An 18,213-nucleotide genomic window follows, 5' to 3' on the forward strand; every position below is an offset into this window, starting at 1 on the left:
TTGCTCTCGAGGAAAATCAATTAAATCTCCACACTGCACTATTATCAAGGGCAGAACGTGAAACACAAATAAATCTAAAGTCTTTCCCTGCAGGCTTCTCAAACAAACGCATGAAAGCTGTGTGCAAATATAATTGCTTCGCTTCTCAATGGTATTAGGCATGAAAACTGATTCAGGTGCAGGAGAATGTCTGTTGTTTTCCCTTCTCAGTCTCACAAAGCACCTCATTAGAAGAACCCACCAGGCTGTCTCTCTCCTTCCCTCTCCCCCTCCCCCCCCCCCCCCAACCTCCCCCTTCCCCCCCCTCTCCCTCTCTCTCTCTCTTTCTCTCTCTCAGTTCAGTTCAGTTCAAAGGGCTTTATTGGCATAAAAAAGAACAATTGTTCACATTGCCAAAGCAACGGTGGAATTACAGAAATATTCATCAATATAAAGAACAGCCTTATATATACTTATATTTCATACACTCACATACAGAGAGACACACACGGTCGTTCAACATATACATACGTGTAATTACACCACACAGGTGTACAACTTGTATCCATGTTATTATTATTAATGTTGCCATATTATTAATGTTCCAAATAATCGGTAAAAAAAAATAATCCATATATATACCTAGACACATACACACATATATATATGTATATCTCTCTCTCTCTCTCTCTCTCTCTCTCTCTTTCTCTCTCTCTCTGTCTCCCTCTCTCTCTCTCTCTCTCTCTCTCTCTCTCTCTCTCTCGCTCTCTCTCTCTCTCTCTCTCTCTCTCTCTCCCTCCCTCTCTCCCCATGTCGGTCAAGCTCCAGCATGTCAGGAGATCACTGCTTTACGGTCTCCATGGACACAAAAGTTTCTTCAATCTACCAATCCTGAGCATGGTAAACAGGTCACTTAGAACAAGACATACATGCTTCTGAATCCTTATACTCTGCCTGCAGGGCTATGACAGATAGGCATGCTAACGGCCCTGTTTCCTGTTCTAATTAGTCTGTACCTCCTTTAATTGTTCTCTTGGAGCTACAACAGAGGGAAATGAAATGGAGCATGCTAATGAATACATTCTTAGTTAGCAAAAAAGAAGAAAAAAAAGAAGTCTGTTATAGATTGCTGTAGTTGCTTATCTGTCGTGCGTGGCTGGGCCTGTGTTATTGACTGTGTATGACGTGTGCTCTGCTGTTGGTAGTCATTCAGCAGAGCATGGCAGAGATAGCTCTGCCCAGCCTTGACTAGGACATCAGCCTGACTGGCCTCTCTGTGTGCCAGGCTGCAAACAAGACACTAACACAAGCCCACAGTGGAGCTTTCCCACACCAATACAAAACTAATGGAATTAGTCCATTCTGATAAGTAGCTATCATTATTATTGGACAATCCACACTCTTTCTGGCTACAGCTAGCTCTCCACCTGGCTACAGCTAGCTCTCCACGCCTGGCTACAGCTAGCTCTCTCCGCCTGGCTACAGCTAGCTCTCTCCGCCTGGCTACAGCTAGCTCTCTCCGCCTGGCTACAGCTAGCTCTCTCCGCCTGGCTACAGCTAGCTCTATCCGCCTGGCTACAGCTAGCTCTCTCCGCCTGGCTACAGCTAGCTCTCTCCGCCTGGCTACAGCTAGCTCTCTCCGCCTGGCTACAGCTAGCTCTCTCCGCCTGGCTACAGCTAGCTCTCTCCGCATGGCTACAGCTAGCTCCCTCCGCCTGGCTACAGCTAGCTCTCTCCGCCTGGCTACAGCTAGCTCTATCCGCCTGGCTACAGCTAGCTCTCTCTGCCTGGCTACAGCTAGTTCTCTCCGCCTGGCTACAGCTAGCTCTCTCCGCCTGGCTACAGCTAGCTCTCTCCGCCTGGCTATAGCTAGCTCTATCCGCCTGGCTACAGCTAGCTCTCTCTGCCTGGCTACAGCTAGCTCTCTCCGCCTGGCTACAGCTAGCTCTATCCGCCTGGCTACAGCTAGCTCTCTCTGCCTGGCTAAAGCTAGCTCTCTCCGCCTGGCTACAGCTAGCTCTCTCTGCCTGGCTACAGCTAGCTCTCTCTGCCTGGCTACAGCTAGCTCTATCCGCCTGGCTACAGCTAGCTCTCTCCGCCTGGCTACAGCTATCTCTCCGCCTGGCTACAGCTAGCTCTCTCCGCCTGGCTACTCTGCCAACAGCACATAAAGCAGGGGCCTGCTTCTTTAATGTAGAGTAATTATGGTCTTGATTAGTGTCCAAACAGCTTTGGCTGTGCCAAACAGCAGCTCTAATGGCAGCCAGCACCAGGAGCATGCTAACACCTCCACAGTACAGAGAACCTTCACCCTGTAACACAGGAACACTACACACAGTAACCCTGGAACATTTCATTGCAAATAACTCTGTTAATGTCCATTTGACCATAAACTTGAACTTGACGGGGTGGTTTACTCAGAGCAGTGCTGGGGGGTGGGCCATGCGTGAGGTAACCTCATTTAGACACATTTTTATATTCACAAGAGAGGTAAACAGAAGCCATTAAAACTCTTACACAACCGCCGTTGAGGGCGGCTCCTCTGATGAAGTTAATGGAGGTCAGAGTGAGGCGCCGTCATCAGGACTGTTCCAGAAGAGACACATCAGAGCTGCTGTGGTGAACATCAGACGAGGGGGGCCGTCTCAACAACCTCACATGAAACAACAACACTAATCACACAGACCACCTGCGTGGGAGAGGAGAGAGAGAGAGAGAGAGAGAGAGAGAGAGAGGGAGGGAGGGAGGGAGGGAGGGACTTACTGATAAAACCAAACACGCACATCACCATAGTTCTAAAAGATCTAGTTTCTCATCTGGATTGACGTCACCGTGGCTACGACTAGAGCTAAGCCACCACAGTTGCGTCTCACTTTCAAATAACCAGAGAGGGCGTACGACAGCGATCAGGGAGAACACAGACTCCAATCCGCTAATCTACTGCCGAATCTAATCTGACAGCTGCTAGGCAGAGATGAAGGGACTGTCCTCCCAGTTCTCAATCCTCTGTCACCTCCAGGATGGTCATCTGCACAATCTGACATCTCTCTCCAGATCTCTGCTGTCTGAACAGTCTGGCTGGAGGAGACAGCAGCCCTGGAGAGACCTCTAGTAAGAGATACTTCTATGTAGTGAGGTCAGCCAGACCAAACGGAGCCAACATCTTGCCACACCTGAAGAGTCTGATTTGATCACATCAGACAAACCTAATCAGCCCTTGTGACACCCTCAGAATGCTGATTACCCACCAAACGCCGATGTAAAGGAACCATAGAATTGGGAGGGGGACCACCCCAATCTGCATGTGAGAACCTCCTGCTAGCTTTCGAGCTTCAAAGGGCCTGCTTGAGACAACACGTCTCCAGCAACCATTTGCTCTCCGTTTTGGCGGCAATTTGAACAAAGAACATACCTTAATCAGAACTTTTGAGGAAAGTTCTTCAGACTTCACCTTTACATTTCGTCATTTAGCAGACGCTCTTATCCAGAGTGACTTACAGTAAGTACACGGACATTCCCCCCAAGGCAAGTAGGGTGAAGTGCTTGCCTAGGGACACAACGTAATTTTGCACAGCTGGGAATCGAACCGGCAACCTTCTGATTGTTAACCCGATTCCCTAACCGCTCAGCCATCTGACCCCCACCTTTACCACAAGAGTGGTATTGAATTGAATGAATTATGAGAGGGATATTTGTGTCATGTTTGTTACTTTGTTTTATTGTTGTGTTCACTGAAATCTTGATTCTAGTAACCATTCATTCTTCCTGAAAGATAACCACATCATTCTTGGTATCTACACAAAGTTATCATAATAAAACATATCATTCAACTATATTTTGTAACTGTACCAAGATGTCCAGAACAATATTTGAACAATCTTATGAGCCAGCCAGAGATCAGTTCACACCTTTGGTAGGTGTGAAGGAAGGAGGGGGGAGTTGAGAACCCAGCTTCCCCCAATCAACATCTGACCCCAGACAGGTCCTCCCTCAAACTCTGAACTGTATAAAACTCTGAGATGACAATCAATCTCTGACTCCAGCGAAACCAACCATGGCATGAACGCCATCAGGATTGGCGTTCCAAAGGACCTCGCCCAGCTCCTGAGATTCAACATTATAGTGATCGCGACACTATCTGAACGTTTCAACAGAAGAACCAAAAACGCAATTCTAATTGCGACTTCACTGAGATCCCGCAGACTCAGTCACATGACCCGGCAGCGCAGCCGCCTTTCGACTTCAGATTCTTCAAATGGACCATTGACGCAAACCGCCCTCAACCTCATTGATCAACCCCTGATCAAACGTAACTATGGCTAACGCTCTTTCCTCCCCGACATGGCATTGGCGTGAGCTCTGTTTATGATTTGTAAGGATGTAATCATTGACTGTACAATTTCTGTCTTTCTTTAAGTTAGACCATTTTATTCTGTTCATTGTTCATATCAAACCCATAATCTAACTTGTTCATACGATTTGTTTACCTTACTTGAATAAATTCATTGTAAATATATTTTGACGTGCGTGTTCACTAATGTTACGATTGGCTCTACACTTAAAACAAATTCATTCCTAAAGATGAGACTGGTTTTTACATATTAAACATAGGATCCCTTAATGTCCTAAAACCAATATTAGGGTGGTGCCTCGATACTTTATGATAAATTAAGTATTTCTATCCTAACACGTGCAAACCCCGCTAAATCTAGTAGGAGAGACCTCTAGTAAGAGATACCTGGAGTAGGAGACCTCTGGTAGGAGATACCTGGAGTAGGAGACCTCTGGTAGGAGATACCTGGAGTAGGAGACCTCTAGTAGCAGAGACCTCTAGTAGGAGATACCTGGAGTAGGAGAGACCTCTAGTAGGAGATACCTCTGGTAGGAGACCTCTAGTACGAGAGACCTTTAGTAAGAGAGACCTCTAGTAGGAGATACCTCTGGTAGGAGAGACCTCTAGTAGGAGATACCTCTGGTAGGAGAGACCTCTAGTACGAGAGACCTTTAGTAAGAGAGACCTCTAGTAGGAGATACCTCTGGTAGGAGAGACCTCTAGTAGGAGATACCTCTGGTAGGAGACCTCTAGTACGAGAGACCTTTAGTAAGAGAGACCTCTAGTAGGAGATACCTCTGGTAGGAGAGACCTCTAGTAGGAGATACCTCTGGTAGGAGAGACCTCTAGTACGAGAGACCTTTAGTAAGAGAGACCTCTAGTAGAAGATACCTCTGGTAGGAGAGACCTCTAGTAGGAGATACCTCTGGTAGGAGACCTCTAGTACGAGAGACCTTTAATAAGAGAGACCTCTAGTAGGAGAGACCTCTAGTAGGAGACTCTTCCCAGTCTCATGGCTATAGGAGAGAGGAGCATTGCTCTTCTAGATCTCTCTCTCCCAGAACACACACTCATCTCTGATCTCTCTCTCACAGAACACACACTCCTCTCTGATCTCTCTCTCCCAGAACACACACTCCTCTCTGATCTCTCTCTCCCAGAACACACACTCCTCTCTCCAGAGACTCCAGGCAGCTCCCCTCCTCTCCCCTCATTTATCTCTCTGCTGCAGTCTATCCTTCATCTGGGATTCAGCCCTGGGGGGTTCAGCGTGTGTTAGCATATGTGAGCATGTGTTAGCATGTGTTAGCATATGTGAGCATGTGTTAGCGTGTGTTAGCATGTGTTAGCTTATGTGAGCATGCGTTAGCGTGTGTTAGCATGTTTTAACATATGTGAGCGTGTGTTAGCATGTGTTAGCATGTGTGAGCATATGTGAGCATGTGTTAGCGTGTGTAGCATGTGGGGGGCTCTGCCAATCTCAAGGGTTAGATAGAGCAGTTCTCCAAGGTTTGCGCTCTCAACAAGGTCCACTCTTCCAGGAGTCTAGCAGCCGAGCATCACAATCAGGCTTTGTGGGCTGGGTTGGTATTTCCAAACGATTTTTTGAAAACACTCTCCATCTAACAACCATTTCAAAAGTACTATTGTACTGTAGGCTTTTCAAATTGATTCTCTGTACCATATTGCCACCTTGAAACTGTTGAAAATTCATCAGAAATGAAAGAAGTCAACAATGTAAAACTGAATAACGAAGGTGGCAATATCGTCATTAATATTGTCATTAATATCGTCATTTATATTGTCATTAATATTGTCATTAATATTGTCATTAATATCGTCATTTATATTGTCATTAATATTGTCATTAATATTGTCATTAATATTATCAGTCCCAATCAGGTCCAGATCAGAATATTTCTCTAGGTTGATTAGTAAGAACAAACACAACACTAAGTTCCTATTTGATACTGTTGCAAAACTCACTAAGAAAAGTACACTCTGTGTTAGTTAAGATCTCTCTCCCAATGATTTCTTAGATTTCTTTGACCAAAAAATCTATGCAATAAGGGACAAACTACAGACTAGTCCTGGAGGAGTGGCCATCAACACTGAACTTTCCCCTATACCAAGCATGCTGCATGTTGAGGCTCTCACTCACTTTAACCCTATTTCTATGGAAGCATTCATCGAGCTGATAGACTCCTCGAAACCCACTAGCTGCCTTCTCGATCCCCTCCCTGCCAAACTCTGTAGGGAACTTATCCCTATTATTGGACCACCCATGCTTAGTATTATTAATGAATCTATTGTAATTGGCCAAGTCCCCAACAATTTCAAACAAAAAACAAACCTGGATCCAGGTTGTCTTAGCAACTACAGGCCAATTTCAAATTTGCCATTTCTCTCAATTTTTTTTGAAAAGGCTGTGGCACAACAGCTCACTGAGCACCTCTCCTCAAATCAGCTTTATTAACCTCTCCAGTCTGGATTTCGTCTCCACCACAGCACTGAAACTGCATTAGCCAAGGTAGTCAATGATCTACTGTTAGCCTCTGACGCGGGTTCTATCTCTGTCCTGGTTCTTCTAGACCTAAGTGCAGCTTTTGACATGGTGGATCATGAGATTCTCTTGGAACGTATGGAGAACTATGTTGGGATTTCTGGTACGTCACTTCAGTGGTTTAGATCGTATCTATCTGATAGATCACAATATGTCCACTATGATGGCTGCTCATCCAGGAGCTCCACTGTAAAATACGGAGTACATTTATTCATTTAATTTTTTTTCATTTATTCAGAGTACCACAGGGTTCAGTTCTAGGCCCTCTGTTATTTTCACTCTATATGCTGCCTTTAGGAAACATAATTAGAAGCTCTGGGGTAAATTTTCACTGTTATGCAGATGATACTCAGCTATATATGTCTATAAAGTCTGGAGAATTTCCACATGCTATGGAAAAATGTGTTTCTAGGTTGAGAGCTTGGATGACTGCAAATTTCCTTCTTCTAAATTCGGATAAAACCGAGGTTCAAATCTTCGGTCCTAAAAAATATAGAAATAATTTTTCCAATCTGACCTTAGACCTAGACGGCGTCAAAGTCTCTCAAAGCCAGCTGGTAAAAAATTTAGGAGTCACAATGGACCCAGACCTTTCGTTTGAGTACCATATTAAGCAAATTACCAGAACTGCATTTTTCCATCTACGTAATATTGCCAAAATACGAAAATTTCTCTCAAAGGATGATGCCGAAAAACTAATACATGCATTTGTTACGTCCCGATTGGACTATTGCAATGTGTTGTTCTCTGGCCTCCCAATTACCCACCTAAAAAATTTACAGCGGGTGCAAAATGCTGCTGCTAGACTATTGACCAGAACAAGAAAGTTTGATCACATAACAACTACTCTTGTCTCTCTACACTGGCTCCCTATCCAAGCCAGAGCTGACTTCAAAGTTCTACTACTAACCTACAAATCTCTGCATGGATTGGCACCACTGTACCTCTCCGGTCTCCTTGCACCCTATTGCCCCGCAAGGACACTTAGATCTCAAGATGCCGGCTATCTGGTGGTTCCCAAAATTAAGAAAAAAACAGCTGGAGGTAGGGCGTTCTCATATAGAGCACCTCTTCTCTGGAACAAATTACCTGTCTCAATTAAGGAGTCTGATACTGTTTCGACATTTAAAATTAGGTTAAAAACGTTATTGTTTAGTCAATTCTACGACTGTTAAAGGTAAGTATGTTACTAGTTGGAGGCAACGGGGGACGGGTTGTTTTCATCCTTATTCTATAAGTATAACTTATTTTAGAGTTCTCTTCCCCTGGAAAATATTTCATGTTCCAACCGAGGGGGGCTGTCGCTGTCTTGGTGTGTGGGGCTGCATCAAATTCCCCTTTTTTGCTCTGTTAAATTGCTGCACCAGTCCACACTTGACCGGTGGGGATCTCATTCTCTTATGACTGTAACTGTTAGCTGCTCCTGGCATTCTCTAATCCCTGCTCTCCTCTCTCTGTCCCCCCCCACACACATCCCTTGTGGTGTGGGGGGTTTGAGTTGTCAGCACCTGCCCGGTCGTCGGTCAGCCAACGCTGGACCTGGTCGCGAGTTTCCTGGTCCTGTCCTACATCTATAAAGTTGAACAATGGATTTTGGTGTTTCAAAATCCATCGACACTGTATGACTATGTTTAGCCTGTGTTCTGCTCCTCTCTCTCACCAACCGTCTCTGGAGGAGGGGATCACTCTCTGAATTGCTCCTCACAAGGTTTCTTCAATTTTTTCTCCTGTTGAGAGTTTTTCTGGGAGTTTTTCCTTGTCTTCCTTGAGGGTTTAGGTTGGTTGAGGGGCAGTTCTATGGGCGTATGTGAAGCCCTCTGTGACATGCTTGCGTGTAAAAAGGGCTATACAAATACATTTGATTTGATTTGAATCATGACCCCATCTAGACCTATTGACCTCTCCTCTCCTCTCTCGTAGCAAAGGGGCTCGGCCTGCTTTCACCCCATCTCCCCTCCCCTCCCCTGCTCCCCTCCCCTCTCCAATCCCCTCCCCCTCACCCTCACCCCCCAGGCAGGCATAATATACCCCAGCAGAGCTGAACAGAGATCCTCTCCACACGACCCGCAAGGCACCACTGAAGTCTCCCTTCAGACGTCTTAACACAACTACATCTCTAGATGTGCTAATTACCCAGCCTCTGCTGCTCACTGCGTCTCTGGTGTGTGAGTTAATGGCAGAGCAGAAGCAGGGGGCGGAAGACGTCTCACAGCACAAACACAGAGCCCTGGAACAGAGATGCTCAAAGCCAGTAGTGATGGGGGGTGGGGTAGTGATGGGGGGGTGGGGTAGTGATGGGGGGTGGGGTAGTGATGGGGGGTGGGGTAGTGATGGGGGGGTGGGGTAGTGATGGGGGGGTGGGGTAGTGATGGAGTGGGTGGGGTTGTGATGGGGGGTGGGGTAGTGATGGAGTGGGTGGGGTTGTGATGGAGGGTGGGGTAGTGATGGGGTAGTGATGGGGGGGTGGGGTAGTGATGAGGGGGTGGGGTAGTAATGGGGGGTGGGGTAGTGATGGGGGGTGGGGTTGTGATGGGGGGTGGGGTAGTGATGGAGTGGGTGGGGTTGTGATGGGGGGTGGGGTAGTGATGGGGGGGTGGGGTAGTGATGGGGGGTGGGGTAGTGATGGGGGGTGGGGTAGTGATGGGGTGGGGTTGTGATGGGGGGTGGGGTAGTGATGGAGTGGGTGGGGTTGTGATGGGGGTGGGGTAGTGATGGGGGGGTGGGATAGTGATGGGGGGTGGGGTAGTGATGGGGGGGTGGGGTAGTGATGGGGGGTGGGGTAGTGATGGAGTGGGTGGGGTTGTGATGGGGGGTGGGGTAGTGATGGGGTGATGGGGTAGTGACGGGGGGTGGGGTAGTGACGGGGGGTGGGGTAGTGATGGGGGGGTGGGGTAGTGATGGGGGGTGGGGTAGTGATGGGGTGGTAGGGTAGTGATGGGGTAATGACGGGGGGTGGGGTAGTGATGGGGGGTGGGGTAGTGATGGGGGGTGGGGTTGTGATGGGGTAGTGACGGGGGGTGGGGTAGTGATGGGGGGTGGGGTAGTGATGGGGGGGTGGGGTAGTGACGGGGGGTGGGGTAGTGATGGGGGGTGGGGTAGTGATGGGGGGGTGGGGTAGTGATGGGGGGTGGGGTAGTGATGGAGTGGGTGGGGTTGTGATGGGGGGTGGGGTAGTGATGGGGTGATGGGGTAGTGACGGGGGGTGGGGTAGTGACGGGGGGTGGGGTAGTGATGGGGGGGTGGGGTAGTGATGGGGGGTGGGGTAGTGATGGGGTGGTAGGGTAGTGATGGGGTAATGACGGGGGGTGGGGTAGTGATGGGGGGTGGGGTAGTGATGGGGGGTGGGGTAGTGATGGGGGGTGGGGTAGTGATGGGGGGTGGGGTTGTGATGGGGTAGTGACGGGGGGTGGGGTAGTGATGGGGGGTGGGGTAGTGATGGGGGGGTGGGGTAGTGACGGGGGGTGGGGTAGTGATGGGGTGGTGGGGTTGTGATGGGGGGTGGGGTAGTGATGGGGTGGTAGGGTAGTGATGGGGTAGTGACGGGGGGTGGGGTAGTGATGGAGTGGGTGGGGTAGTGATGGGGGGTGGGGTTGTGATGGGGGGTGGGGTAGTGATGGGGTGGTGGGGTAGTGATGGGGGGTGGGGTAGTGATGGGGGGTGGGGTAGTGATGGGGGGGTGGGGTAGTGATGGGGGGGTGGGGTAGTGATGGGGGGTGGGGTAGTGATGGGGGGGTGGGGTAGTGATGGGGGGTGGGGTAGTGATGGGGGGTGGGGTAGTGATGGGGGGGTGGGGTAGTGATGGGGGGTGGGGTAGTGATGGGGGGGTGGGGTAGTGATGGGGGGTGGGGTAGTGATGGGGGGTGGGGTAGTGATGGGGGGGTGGGGTAGTGATGGGGGGTGGGGTAATGATGGGGGGTGGGGTAGTGATGGGGTGGTGGTGGAGTGATGGAGTGGGTGGGGTTGTGATGGGGGGTGGGGTAGTGATGGGGGGGTGGTGGAGTGATGGAGTGGGTGGGGTAGTGATGGGGGGTGGGGTAGTGATGGGGGGGTGGGGTAGTGATGGGGGGTGGGGTAGTGATGGGGTGGTGGTGGAGTGATGGAGTGGGTGGGGTTGTGATGGGGGGTGGGGTAGTGATGGGGGGGTGGTGGAGTGATGGAGTGGGTGGGGTTGTGATGGGGGGTGGGATAGTGATGGGGTGGTGGTGGAGTGATGGAGTGGGTGGGGTTGTGATGGGGGGTGGGGTAGTGATGGGGGGGTGGGGTAGTGATGGGGGGTGGGGTAGTGATGGGGGGTGGGGTAGTGATGGGGGGGTGGGGTAGTGATGGGGGGTGGGGTAGTGATGGAGTGGTGGTGGAGTGATGGGGGGGTGGGGTAGTGATGGGGTGGTGGTGGAGTGATGGAGTGGGTGGGGTAGTGATGGGGGGTGGGGTAGTGATGGGGTGGTGGTGGAGTGATGGAGTGGGTGGGGTAGTGATGGGGGGTGGGGTAGTGATGGGGTGGTGGTGGAGTGATGGAGTGGGTGGGGTAGTGATGGGGGGTGGGATAGTGATGGGGTGGTGGTGGAGTGATGGAGTGGGTGGGGTAGTGATGGGGTGGTGGGGTAGTGATGGGGGGTGGGGTAGTGATGGAGTGGTGGTGGAGTGATGGGGGGGTGGGGTAGTGATGGGGTGGTGGTGGAGTGATGGAGTGGGTGGGGTAGTGATGGGGGGTGGGGTAGTGATGGGGTGGTGGTGGAGTGATGGAGTGGGTGGGGTAGTGATGGGGGGTGGGGTAGTGATGGGGTGGTGGTGGAGTGATGGAGTGGGTGGGGTAGTGATGGGGGGTGGGATAGTGATGGGGTGGTGGTGGAGTGATGGAGTGGGTGGGGTAGTGATGGGGTGGTGGGGTAGTGATGGGGTGGTGGTGGAGTGATGGAGTGGGTGGGGTAGTGATGGGGGGTGGGATAGTGATGGGGTGGTGGTGGAGTGATGGAGTGGGTGGGGTAGTGATGGGGTGGTGGGGTAGTGATGGAGTGGGTGGGGTAGTGATGGGGTGGTGGTGGAGTGATGGAGTGGGTGGGGTAGTGATGGGGGGTGGGGTAGTGATGGAGTGGGTGGGGTAGTGATGGAGTGGGTGGGGTAGTGATGGAGTGGGTGGTGTTGTTACACTTGCCACACGAGTGACAGCTCATCCTGACAGCATCACCACAGATGGAGGTTCATAAGCTCATCCTGACAGCATCACCACAGATGGAGGTTCATACCCTTTTAATTCCAATAAAACTGTAGTGGTGTGTGTGTGCTGAGCACAGCCTGCAGGACAGGGTCAGGACACAGTCTGGAGGACAGGGCCAGGACACAGCCTGCAGGACAGGGCCAGGACACAGCCTGGAGGACAGGGCCAGGACACAGCCTGGAGGACAGGGCCAGGACACAGCCTGCAGGACAGGGCCAGGACACAGCCTGGAGGACAGGGCCAGGACACAGCCTGGAGGACAGGGCCAGGACACAGCCTGGAGGACAGGGCCAGGACACAGCCTGGAGGACAGGGCCAGGAAACAGCCTGCAGGACAGGGCCAGGACACAGCCTGCAGGACAGGGCCAGGACACAGCCTGGAGGACAGGGCCAGGACACAGCCTGGAGGACAGGGCCAGGACACAGCCTGGAGGACAGGGCCAGGACACAGCCTGGAGGACAGGGCCAGGACACAGCCTGGAGGACAGGGCCAGGACACAGCCTGCAGGACAGGGCCAGGACACAGCCTGGAGGACAGGGCCAGGACACAGCCTGCAGGACAGGGCCAGGACACAGCCTGGAGGACAGGGCCAGGACACAGCCTGGAGGACAGGGTCAGGACACAGCCTGGAGGACAGGGTCAGGACACAGCCTGCAGGACAGGGTCAGGACACAGCCTGGAGGACACAGCCTGGAGGACACAGCCTGGAGGACAGGGCCAGGAAACAGCCTGCAGGACAGGGTCAGGACACAGCCTGGAGACCAGGGTCAGGAAACAGCCTGCAGGACAGGGTCAGGACACAGCCTGCAGGACAGGGTCAGGACACAGCCTGGAGGACACAGCCTGGAGGACACAGCCTGGAGGACAGGGCCAGGAAACAGCCTGCAGGACAGGGTCAGGACACAGCCTGGAGGACAGGGCCAGGACACAGCCTGGAGGACACAGCCTGGAGGACAGGGCCAGGAAACAGCCTGCAGGACAGGGTCAGGACACAGCCTGGAGGACAGGGCCAGGACACAGCCTGGAGGACAGGGCCAGGACACAGCCTGGAGGACAGGGTCAGGACACAGCCTGGAGGACAGGGCCAGGACACAGCCTGGAGGACAGGGCCAGGACACAGCCTGCAGGACAGGGCCAGGACACAGCCTGGAGGACAGGGTCAGGACACAGCCTGCAGGACAGGGTCAGGACACAGCCTGCAGGACAGGGTCAGGACACAGCCTGGAGGACACAGCCTGGAGGACACAGCCTGGAGGACAGGGCCAGGAAACAGCCTGCAGGACAGGGTCAGGACACAGCCTGGAGACCAGGGTCAGGAAACAGCCTGCAGGACAGGGTCAGGACACAGCCTGCAGGACAGGGTCAGGACACAGCCTGGAGGACACAGCCTGGAGGACAGGGCCAGGAAACAGCCTGCAGGACAGGGTCAGGACACAGCCTGGAGACCAGGGTCAGGAAACAGCCTGCAGGACAGGGTCAGGACACAGCCTGGAGACCAGGGTCAGGACACAGCCTGGAGACCAGGGTCAGGACACAGCCTGCAGGACAGGGCCAGGACAGGAGGCTGGCCAGGGAAGCTGGCATGGCAGGCAGGTGCACCCTGGCTGTCCCCCCATCATCACCCTGTCGGGCCGGAAAGGAAGTCTATAATCACAGAATTACTCAATAAAGAGGGTGGTGGCCTCTGCCTTTCCATCTCACTGTGTCTCTTTTCATCTCCCTCTCCCCCTCTCCCTCTCTCCCTCTCCTTCTCCCTCTGAACCCCTCTCAGAGAGAAGGACACAGAGAGAGCAGAGAAAATCTCATCTCAGACTAACACAGAGCAGAGTGGATGGACAAAGGGCCAAATAGGAAGTGTTTAATTCACTCTGGAATGTTCCCTGCTGGCAGTGCATCTCCGTGGAGACGGGAGAGTGGTCCAGGTTCCGCTGAGTTCCCTGCTGATTACATAATCACGCTACACAGGCCAGTGCTCTCATGGAAGCATGCTCCTCCTCCTCATGTCTGCTCCTCCTCCTCCTCATGTCTGCTCCTCCTCCTCCTCATGTCTGCTCCTCCTCTTCATGTCTGCACCTCCTCCTCCTCATGTCTGCTCCTCCTCCTCCTCATGTCTGCTCCTCCTCCTCCTCCTCATGTCTCCTCCTCCTCCTCCTCATGTCTGCTCCTCCTCCTCCTCCTCATGTCTGCTCCTCCTCCTCCTCATGTCTGCTCCTCCTCCTCCTTATGTCTACTCCTCCTTCTCATGTCTGCTCCTCCTCCTCCTCCTCATGTCTGCTCCTCCTCCTCATGTCTGCTCCTACTCCTCCTCATGTCTACTCCTTCTCATGTCTGCTCCTCCTCCTCCTCATGTCTGCTCCTCCTCCTCCTCATGTCTGCTCCTCCTCCTCCTCCTCATGTCTGCTCCTCTTCCTCCTCATGTCTGCTCCTCCTCCTCATGTCTGCTCCTCCTCCTCCTTATGTCTACTCCTCCTTCTCATGTCTGCTCCTCCTCCTCCTTATGTCTACTCCTCCTTCTCATGTCTGCTCCTCCTCCTTCTCATGTCTGCTCCTCCTCTTCCTCCTCATGTCTGCTCCTCCTCTTCCTCCTCATGTCTGCTCCTCCTCCTCCTCATGTCTGCTCCTCCTCCTCATGTCTGCTCCTCCTCCTCATGTCTGCTCCTCCTCCTCCTTATGTCTACTCCTCCTCCTCATGTCTACTCTTCCTCCTCATGTCTGCTCCTCCTCCTCCTCATGTCTACTCCTCCTCCTCATGTCTGCTCCTCCTCCTCCTTATGTCTACTCCTCCTCCTCATGTCTGCGCCACCTACAGACAGACTCCGGAGCAGCTAGACATCATCTCAGAGGTTAGGAAAGACGTGGTTTAGAAAGTCGAGTGTAGCTGTAGACTGCTGCTGACCCCGCCCCCCCGTCCCCCCGCAGCCGGGAGGAGGAACCAATCCTACACACACCTCGGGAGGGCCACAAGCCAGGCCCCATCCTGGCACCAGACTTGACTGACAGGCCGAGGGACGAATGAGATTGCAGAGGAGCAGGTACATCAGTCAGAGGAGGGGCAGCTCTTGGTAGAGCTGGTAGGTGATTGGTCTTCAGACATGATTGACAGGTTAACTGTGTACTAAGAGGGCTGGAGTTTGGGGGGTTTACAGAGTGGGAAGCTGCTGTGTGTGATTGTCCGTTAGTGGTGATTGACAGGTGTGGTGTGTAGTGAGAGGGCGGGGCTTACAGGAAGCTGCTGTGTGTGATTGTCCGTTAGCGGTGATTGACAGGTGTGGCGTGGTGAGGGCTTACCGAGCTGAGGTCTAGGCTGGAGCGGACCCAGTCTCTGGCATCACCGTACTCCTCCAGCAGGCCCATGATGAACAGAGAGTCCAGAGAATCCACAATGGATGCTCCCCTCAGACCACCTGGAACACACAGCAGGGGGCAGCTTGAACACACACAAGCACACACACACACATACTCACACACCCCTACACAAGCACACACACACTCTCACGCACCCGCATCCACACACAAGCACACACGCACTCACACACACAGACAAATACAGACACACACAAACAGACCTGCATCTGATGCAAGACTACAGCAACTTGATGCATGAACGACTGTGATTATGATCAGGAACTGGTTTGAAGCTTGCCAAATATGCTAATATGAATCATACCTTTGGGCAACAATACACTCTTGGACCACTATGCTAGAAAACCCAGGAGGAGAGAGGAGAGGAGAGAGAGGGGGGGAGGAAAGAGGGGAGAGGAGAGAGATAGGTGATAGGAGAGGAGGAGGAGAAAGAGAGGGGAGAGAGACAGGTGATATTAAAGAGGAGGGTGAAATGAAGATGAGAGTAGAGAGAGATGACAGGAGACAGGGAGGAGAGGGAGGAGGAGGATGATATGATGTGATGGTGAGAGGAGAAAGGAGGGAGAGGAGGAGGATGATATGATGTGATGGAGAGAGGAGAGAGGAGGGAGATGGAGGAGGGAGGAGGAGGATGATATGATGTGATGTGATGGAGAGAGGAGGGAGATGGAGGAGAGAGGAGGTTTCCTGCCAGGCTGTGCTCTACCATGAGGGCAAGAGAGAGGGCCGCCATCCCATCTGACCCCTGACCCCATAGCACATGCAGGTCAGCTGACCAGCAGAAAGGGCAGGGGTTGGCATGGCTGCCAGACTGGAGATTGGAGCCATATGGAGTTCCAGTGGCCTTCTGCCCCCACAGCTGCAGTCATACATAACACAACAGCTCTGCATGTTCTACAGTTTATCTGTCTATGAACAGCCCCCCTCCCTGGGCACTATCAGACCACACTGTCCCTACTGTCTCTCCTGTCCCTACTGTCTCTCCTGTCCCTACTGTCTCTCCTGTCCCTACTGTCTCTCCTGTCCCTACTGTCTCTCCTGTCCCTACTGTCTCTCCTGTCTCCAGGTACAGCAACTCACCCCCCCTCCACACACACACACACACACACACCTCATACCATTCCACCCCAGCAATACAAGGGTGCTAAACTGGCCTTTTCAGAGAGAGGTGGAGACAGAGATGGAGAGAGAGAGAAAGGGTACTGGACAGAGAGAGAGAGAGATGGAGAGAGGCATGGTCGACCTGCAGCCAAACACATGTAGTTCTGTATAGGATCCATGTGGTGGGCTGGGAAGTGATCAGCACCAAGACACAGACACCCAGTCAGAGTCATAGTCAGAGAGTAAGAGATTCAGAGAATCAGAGAGTCAGAGGAACAGAGAGTCGGAGAGACAGTCAGAGAGACAGAGTCAGAGAGACAGAGTCAGAGTCAGCGAGACAGAGAGACAGAGAGTCAGAGAGACAGAGTCAGAAAGTCAGAGTCAGAAAGTCAGTGTCAGAGAGACAGTCCGATTCTCAGAGAGTGTCAGAGAATCAAAGAGACAGAGAGTCAAAGAGACAGAGAGTCAGAAAGTCAAAGAGAAAGAGAGTCAGAGAGACAGAGATTCTGGTAACACTTCCCTCAAAGATGGCACTTAATTTATTAATTTAGTTTGTCCTGCATCCAGTTCTACCGCTGGAGTCTGTTCTTACAGGACACCCCCGATCAGTGGCCAAGGCTGTTGCCATGACGAATTACGACGGAAAGGAGAAGAAAGGAAGGAACCCCGCATGGCCCATAAACTTATATACAGAAGACACAGCGAGCCTGCTCTTTAAAGATGGCGTCTCCATTAATTTCTATGAAAAGTGCTCAGTGGCGCAGTGAGGCAAGCGGGAGCACAAAAAGGACCGCGTCATCTTTCCAGTTCTGGCTTGTCCGGTCTTGCACAGAACAGTGGCTCGCTTTGCTCCTAGCTCCGAGGCTCGTACACGCTCGCAACTAGCTGTACATGTCATACTTTGCGACAACCAGTGGCGAGCGTGTGATCTGAGGCATTGCAGTAGAGTTAGAAAACTGGCAGAATGGGGTACAAGTCCGATCAAGAAGCAGATACATCATGTGAACTTTACGAAAATCAATGCTATTAGTACGGTATAGTATTCCTTTCACTCGGTTTTTAGAAATATAGGAATATTCTAGATGGAACATACGTTCCACATATGACTCAGACTCACCAAATAGCCTAAACATTGTTTTTTTGCTCTGTGTTTTTAGTATGACTGCTTAAGTATTGTGTCGGATTAAAGAAACTGTAAACTTGAATATCTGGCTCCGTCGTTGTTCTAGCTAGGCAAAGCAAGCTAAGTTAAGCCTATAGGCTACCTATGTTACTATTATATCGATGATGAGTGTTGCTTACTATTACTAGATTATTGTTATTGTTAATGCTATTGTTGTGGTGTTAAATGACATAACCACAATATTATATGGTTATGCAACGTTATCAGACATGATTTATTGGGTGTGCTTTGCCTTCGGCAAGGGCACAACCTTTGTTCTCTCACATATATATTATTATTTTTATTATTCTTTTTGCCCCCCTAAAACTCAGTCAATATTTGGCCTACATAGACAACCTAGGTGTCAAAAGTTTCGTCTTGGTAGCGATTGAGTTGCTTCTATTGGGATTTACGTTCCGTTGCATGGTTTAGGCTCAAGTTAAGTTTTTGTGGCGAAAAGTGAAGCTAACGGTGGCTAATTTGCTAGCCACAGTCA

General features: G+C 51.5%; 1 protein-coding gene across 4 annotated transcripts in view; it reads right to left on the reverse strand.

Moving 5' to 3' along the window:
* LOC134024047 (mannosyl-oligosaccharide 1,2-alpha-mannosidase IC) overlaps positions 1-18,213 on the reverse strand; it is a 140,354-nt gene that overhangs the window by 50,374 nt on the left and 71,767 nt on the right. For all 4 annotated transcript variants that reach the window (XM_062466433.1, XM_062466434.1, XM_062466436.1 and 1 more), the window contains exon 3: positions 15,380-15,495. In XM_062466433.1, coding sequence (XP_062322417.1) covers positions 15,380-15,495 — 116 coding nt within the window. The remainder of the gene's footprint in view (positions 1-15,379; positions 15,496-18,213) is intronic.

The sequence above is a fragment of the Osmerus eperlanus genome, chromosome 7, assembly GCF_963692335.1.
Source record: "Osmerus eperlanus chromosome 7, fOsmEpe2.1, whole genome shotgun sequence".
In the NCBI taxonomy this organism is placed as follows: Eukaryota; Metazoa; Chordata; class Actinopteri; order Osmeriformes; family Osmeridae; genus Osmerus; species Osmerus eperlanus.